The following is a 7,161-nucleotide window of genomic DNA, read 5'->3' on the forward strand; positions in this document are numbered from 1 at the left end:
ATCACGGTCATTTCTCCACATGCACTAATAACATGAATCACACGCTCATATGAATTTGTTGTTTTCCAAGACAGAAATTGCACACGCAAACACAAATACTCAGCGATCAGGTTGTATATAATCAACACCTAAAACTTGTCCTGTTTCCTTTCATGTACACACTTCTATTTTCTTGCCATTTTGCCTCTTCTCAGAAGTAGCCCGCCCTCTATCCAAAGTGTGTTTTGCCAAAGGCAGAGTGCATTTCCATATATTTCCATTTGATATGAGGAGGCTTTCCATCCAGGGTTATGTTTTTCTCTCCAGCTTCCTGCCTCTCCCCATCCTCTTTCTCTCCCTCTGCTCATCTCTGCGTTCTGCTCATTCCCTCATTCCCGTCCCTTGCTCTACACACTGCACGCTTGCTTGGGGGGGGGGGAGGGAGAGTCCTGAGAAGGAGGGTGACACAAACAATTACCGAGCAACTGCCAGGGAGAGGAGCACTTTCTGTTACAGATGTATGTGTGTGTGTGAGTGTTCAGGCAGGAATGTAGAAAAATGAACCACATGTGAGATGAATGTCAAAGTGAGTGTGGGGTCGTAACTCATAAAGGTGGAGATAAAAATATTAGATCTCAATTATTCTTTTTTCCTTTTTGCTTGTCTCCTGCTGACCTTTAACACAAAACTACTGAGCCATCTGGAAACATCCATGTGCCTCCTGTCTCTCCTTCACTCTCCCTTCTACTTCGTTCTTTCTGTTTCTGACACATGCACACTCACTACTCTCACCTCCTGGTATATTCCTGCTGAATAATCAATTTTTGAGCTGGCTGATGTGACTCTCACTCACACACACACACACACACGCGCGCACAGACGCTGCCTTGAGACTGGATCGATACCCCTCTCTGTTCTGCTGAAGGAGGCATTGACATCATTCCTGGCCTTGGGCCAAACACACTCTTATCTTTCAGAAAGAGAGAGAGAGAAGGAGAGGGAAAGAGGGGAGTCGGGAAGGGAAAGAGAGAGAGAGAGAGAGCGAGACACCACTTGCTCCCAGGTAGCATATTGGCCTGTAGCTTCTCAGCATGTGTGTTTGTGTGTGCATTCGTGTGATACGCATGTCTCCTCGCAGTGAAGGAGAGTAAGTTAAGGACAAGACAGGCAGCAGTAGAAACCGTACTCGGTGCCAAAGGACCATCGACTTGTTGTTCCTCTGCAGCCTCTCACCTCGACTCCCTGCACTTTGAGCTTCATGTGATCCTCTCGGGTGGTCTTCCCGTCTTTCCTCTTCTTCCAGCAGTAGCCATCTTTCCTGTACTTCACCTTCTTGCGGTTGTAGAGAATCATAGAGCCATTTTGAGGCCTGGTGGTAAAGAGACAGACAAACACACAGTGTCGCATTATGTTGATCATACAGAGTAAATGTTGCGGTAATTTCGTTGAAACTGAGAGCAATTCAACTCCATGGAAACCAACTAAAAAAACGGTGTTCGAGCAAAAAAGTATGAAAATTCTCTTGCGTTGCTGTTTCTTAAACACCAACTGGAACAAGCACGAATATGTTACATCTGTAAATGTTACTCTCACACAGTTTAGTTAGCTGGTCCCATGCACCCCTTGCATACACAGACTCATACTCCTACGTGTTAATATTTTAGTAGGGTGATTTATCAGCACAGCAGGAACATCGGCCTCTGAGCTCCCATTCTATATACACTTGGTGGGATGAACATACACGCACACACATACACACACTGGGACACGCGCACAAGCACACACACACGCACACACATACACATACACACACCAACACACACCAGGAGCCACACATGTAGAAAGACAGAGATGCTGTAGTGATATCAGACATGGCAGGACCTACAGCTGTGTGTTCTTTGGACTCAATGTCAAACCTGCTGCTCGGCAATCAATCATTTCACTTGGAAAACATTAAGGACAGGTGTGTGCGCATGGTTCTGCGTGCGTGTGTGTGTGTGTGTGTGTGTGTGTGTGTGTGTGTGTGTGTGTGTGTGTGTGTGTGTGTGTGTGTGTGTGTGTGTGTGTGTGTGTGAGTGTGTATGTAGGTGGAAGAAAAATGCTTCTCGGCCTTATCTCATGACAACAGAACGAGAACAGGCCCGTTAACAATCAATAAACTAACACATACTCACAAGTGCTCGCTCTCCCTCACACGGTCATGTGCACGTAGGCACACACACGCATGCACACACACATTTATGCACCTCCTCTCTCCTCTCCTTAACCTCCTCTTCCCGATCAACCTCCAGTATTTATCCCTCTTATCATACTATCTCTTCATTTTCTCTTTACTGCTTCCTCAGTCCCTCCATTCTCCACTCTGTTCCATCTTTTCTGATCTTCTCATTTCATCTGCTCCCTCTAGTCCGATCACAACCCCCTTTTTTTACTCTTTTTTCATCACCTCCTCTCCTCTCCTCTACCCCCCACTCTTCTCCTCTGATCTCCTCTCCTCTCCGAATTTGATGTAGCCACATCTATATGGACCGAGATGATTGCAATTTACTCAGAACACTGTGTGTGTAGTGAAATTGAATTTACTTTGAGCTGATTTTCTTTGACACCTTAAATCTGTTCTGTTTTGGGGAGAGCCTGCCAGTTTCTTAGTGGAGTGGAGACCCCCACCCTCCGATCAAAGCCGAGTTTAGTCTCTGTCTCGAGCTGTGTGAGTCATCTCAGAGCTGCTGATTCTAATTATGTTATGGAGAAGATGGATGAGATCAGATGTGTGCCTGTGTGTATGTGTGGGTGGGAAATGCGTGCCTGTTCCTATGTATGTATGTGTGTGTGTGTGTGTGTGTGTGTCTGCGCATGGAGGTGCGCGCACGTGGATGGTACCCATGTTCGCAAACCTTCCGATTCAAGCAGACATAAATGCTATTGATTGTAACTGGACTGTGATGTGTGGGATATAAAAAGCTTTTCTACCGTTCCACAGTGTAGCAGAGCGAAAACAGAGAAGGCAAGGGGAGGAGAGTGGGAAAAAAGACGGCAAGATAAAGAGACATTGTGGGCGAGAGAGAGAGGGTCCAGCAAAGGGAGGAGAGATGGAAGGAGGAGTAGATGAGAAAGGAGAGGCTGAGAGGAGCTAATAGTCATTACGTTGAACTGATAAGGTATTTCAGTGAGGGGGGGAAATGAAGGTCATTGATTGTTTCCTTAATATTACCCCCCACATGTGCAATTGCATGCACAAATATGGATACCAACACAGACACATTCAGGCTTGCACATAAATGTCACCGGCTCCATTGGCTGAGCTCCTTTCCATCTGATGGGATTAGGTGTAATCTGTTTTAATCGTGCCTCGTGTCATGTGTAAATGGGATTATATCTAACTGCTGCTCAATATCACCAATATGACTGCTGCTGCTGCTGTTGCTGCTGGGGCTGTATGGCAGCACAACCAATCAATGAGAAATCCATCCACAACATAAACTGTGCTGCTGGCCTCAGGCTGCTCCTGAGAAGAGTCCTTCAGCTCGCACAATGGCAGAGCAGGGGCATCACCTCGGGCTTCGGTGGTGTCAGTCATCAGGAATGGGGCCGTGAGACAGCCGCTGCGCTCACTTTACTTTTTCTTTCTTCTTTTTCTTTCCTTTCTCACCTCTTTTTTGCCTTGTTATTCGGCGCTTCTCTTTCTTTATCATCCCTACATCTGCAGTAAATGTCAATAGGGTGATTTATCAACACTTCAAAATGCCATTTTTCATCTGTCTTCCATTTTCTCTTTCCCTTCCTCCTGGCCACAGCCTTCACCCACTCTGGAAAAGAGCTACTTATGGTTAATTTGGATCGATGAATATTCAGTTCTGGCATGTGAATCCCTGTTCCCACCCCATCATATAGACACACTCCTACTCCCCCTCCCTTTGAACCCCCCCTTCACCCTGCTATGTCTGAATTATACATCACTTATCCTAATACATTTACATTTATTAATACTCCATTTTCAGCTGACTAGGTGCTTTACAGTCCAGCCATGTTCTAGAGCGCTCTCTACATGTAGAGTGGGTCGTCAGCAGGACGTGCATCGAAGTACATCGCTAATGTTTTAATCAAACAAAGACACAGCTATTGGCATTGAACCAACGTGAGTAACTGGATGATTGAGTGATTCTTTGTGTGAGAGAGTGTGTGTGCGTTAACCATTGTCTGCACTTGTCTCACCTGGTTTTTGGCGATGTCGTCAGCCACTCATCATGTTTCTCAAAAGTGATGAGATATGCAGCAATCTCCTGGGGAGACAAAGACAAGACAGAAAGGTTACACTGGTGAGTGTGCATGAGAATGTGAGTGTGTGTGTGTGTGTGTGTGTGTGTGTGTGTGTGTGTGTGTGTGTGTGTGTGTGTGTGTGTGTGTGTGTGTGTGTGTGTCAGAGGGAGATAAAACATAACAGGTATTTCCAGATGACCTGCTGATGTCCAGAGAGAGTATATGTCACTATCTGATTGCCACGGTGTGGTCTGGGTGCCTGATTGGTCACAGAGCAACCAGTCAGGAGGCAGATATAGAGGACAGACCCTCAGGGCCAACAACCAATCACGCTCACCAACACACTGACGTCTCCCTCCACTAGGGAGGAAAAGCTATCTCTAAATACACACACACACACACACTCGCCACATAAACACACGCACACAGAGACTGGGGGAGCCGACCCATACACTAGCTGAGAGAGTGCACTGATAGGAAAAGTTTTCTTGTACTTTGCAGTTTCCCAGTTTCCCGTCAGATAAAGCTTGCTCCTAACTTGATTCTTAATTCCTCCGGCTCTCTTTTCATCTCCGCCGCTCTCCTCTCCTCTCCACACTATTTCCTCTACACTCACATGAATCCAATAAGGAAAAAAAGAAAGTTCAAATCATACAGGTGCATTCTACCGAGAGCAAGCAAAACAAAACGTCCGTACTCCGAGATGGAGACATACAGACGCACAGATGCAGCCGAAAAGAAACCGTTGTTTATACCTCACACTTTTGTAGTCGCTCACGCAACATCGCCTTTTTCCCTTTGCTCGCTGAACTCTCTTACCCCTGGCTTCCTCCTTGAAACATCATTCTCTCTTCCCCATCTCTGACTCCCATCTCACCCACTTGTTGTGAAAGACTATGAAATGTAAATTGTCCTCTTAAGGCAATCAGTGTTTGAAATGTGGCACAAAGCAATAGTGAAAAAGACATCAACACTCAAGCACTCCTTCATCTACCCCCTCAGATCAACAGCCTCCACTCCAGACCTCCTCTTTCTGTGTGTGTGTGAGTGTGTGTGTGTGTGTGTGTGTGTGTGTGTGTGTGTGTGTGTGTGTGTGTGTGTGTGTGTGTGTGTGTGTGTGTGTGTTTGATTTTAGGGTATTTGTCCCAGTTTGACACAAGAGCCCTCCAGCTTCACACCTATGAGAAAATATGGAGGGACAGAGAGGGAACAAAAAGGCAGGGGGAGACAAAAAGAGAAAGCAGCTGGAGGGTGCTGGCACTTAACTGATTGTTTTTTTTTTAGTATCCTCCATTCGATCCTCACGTCCCAACCCCCCGCTGCCTCATCCGGCATTTATATGTGTGTTTATATGTATGTGTGTGTGTGAAGGGGGGGGATGGGTTGGATTTGGTAGACTCATCACACCCTTAATAATTATCACTATCAAGCTGGTCACTGTTTATATTTCTTTCTGTCTGAGGCTCAGAAAACCGCTCCGAGCTGTGTTTGGGTTGGCTACACAGACACATTTTTAGCCATAGCTAGGCACAACAACACACACACACACACACACACACACACACATACACACACATACACACACATAGGAGTGCCTCATTCATTTATGCATCTATTCATTAGCTGTGACAGGCAGCCACCTCTCCTCCTCCCAAACCACTCCGCAGCAAGTCAATATCCTATACGGCCTCAACAGCCCCGGCCAGGCACACGGGCTCCCCTAGTGACTGTCAGCCAGTGGGAGGCGGGGGGAGAGAGAAGAAGAGAGGAGACGAGGGGCTGGGAGAGACAGAAGGATGGGAGGATTAAGAAGGAGGGAGAGAGACTTGCAATTAAAGGCCTGCCCCATAAGAGCCATTAAAAAGCCAGAAACAGAAGAGTCAGCTGAAACAGCAGTCTGACACACTCTAAAACACACCCACACACACAAAAACACACATGCACACTCACGCTGCAGACACACACTGCTGCTCACTCCCTCAACCAGCACACAGGCACACACACACACACACACACACACACACACACACACACACACACACACACACACACACACACACACACACACACACGCCCATGTGAAGAGTGACAGAAGTGAGATGCTGAAGGTCGATCCTCAGGAAGTCACAGTTATTGTCCCAGTGGAAACCAGTGATGGAGCGCTTAGAGTATGCCTGGCGACACAGTGACCCTTCAGGGATGTGTGTGCGTGCATGTGTGTGTGTGTGTGTGTGCGTGCGTGCGTGCGTGCCTGCGTGCGTGCGTGTGTGTGTGTGTGTGTGCGTGTAAATGTGTTAGCTGTGCCAGACGCAGGGACAGGGACAAGCATCTTTCTCTAGAGATCTACTCTAGAAACCCAGACGTTCTGCATGTCTGTATGAGTCTACGTAGTAATACATTACGACAGGCCCAGCTGAACGTACGCATACCCATACACACACACACACACACACACACACACACACACACACACACACACACACACACACACACACACAGACGCACACATTTCCCAACACGCACCTATTACTCTCTGTCTGTGTGTGAGAGAATGTGATAAAGAGAGAGAGAGAGAGAGAGAGAGAGAGAGAGAGAGAGAGAGAGAGAGAGAGTTACTTAAGAAATATCTAACAAAGCAGAGAGCATGAGTGGGAAGTTAGATTGGAGTGAGCGATGCAGTTGGGGAAATCAGCCTCCCACTCACGCATCACTGAGACCATCTCCCTCCAAGAAACTGGTGGCATGTACAGAAAAGCAGACAGCCACAGACACAAACACACACACACACACACAAACACCGGCCTCAGGGAGATTTCCAACGGAGGGGAGGGAAGTGGGGGGTCGCCTACACCACAACAGACTTATACAGGAGTTTCCCCCAGGGAGATCCCGTTATAGGGTCTGTCTGAGTGTCTGCGTGTGTGT

General features: G+C 47.1%; 1 protein-coding gene across 5 annotated transcripts in view; it reads right to left on the reverse strand.

Moving 5' to 3' along the window:
• LOC117761556 (calmodulin-binding transcription activator 1-like) overlaps positions 1-7,161 on the reverse strand; it is a 53,344-nt gene that overhangs the window by 23,375 nt on the left and 22,808 nt on the right. For all 5 annotated transcript variants that reach the window (XM_034585563.1, XM_034585562.1, XM_034585561.1 and 2 more), the window contains exons 4-5: positions 4,192-4,259; positions 1,213-1,348 (exon numbers count right to left, since the gene is read on the reverse strand). In XM_034585563.1, coding sequence (XP_034441454.1) covers positions 1,213-1,348; positions 4,192-4,259 — 204 coding nt within the window. The remainder of the gene's footprint in view (positions 1-1,212; positions 1,349-4,191; positions 4,260-7,161) is intronic.

Source organism: Hippoglossus hippoglossus, chromosome 5 (genome assembly GCF_009819705.1).
Source record: "Hippoglossus hippoglossus isolate fHipHip1 chromosome 5, fHipHip1.pri, whole genome shotgun sequence".
Taxonomy (NCBI): domain Eukaryota; kingdom Metazoa; phylum Chordata; class Actinopteri; order Pleuronectiformes; family Pleuronectidae; genus Hippoglossus; species Hippoglossus hippoglossus.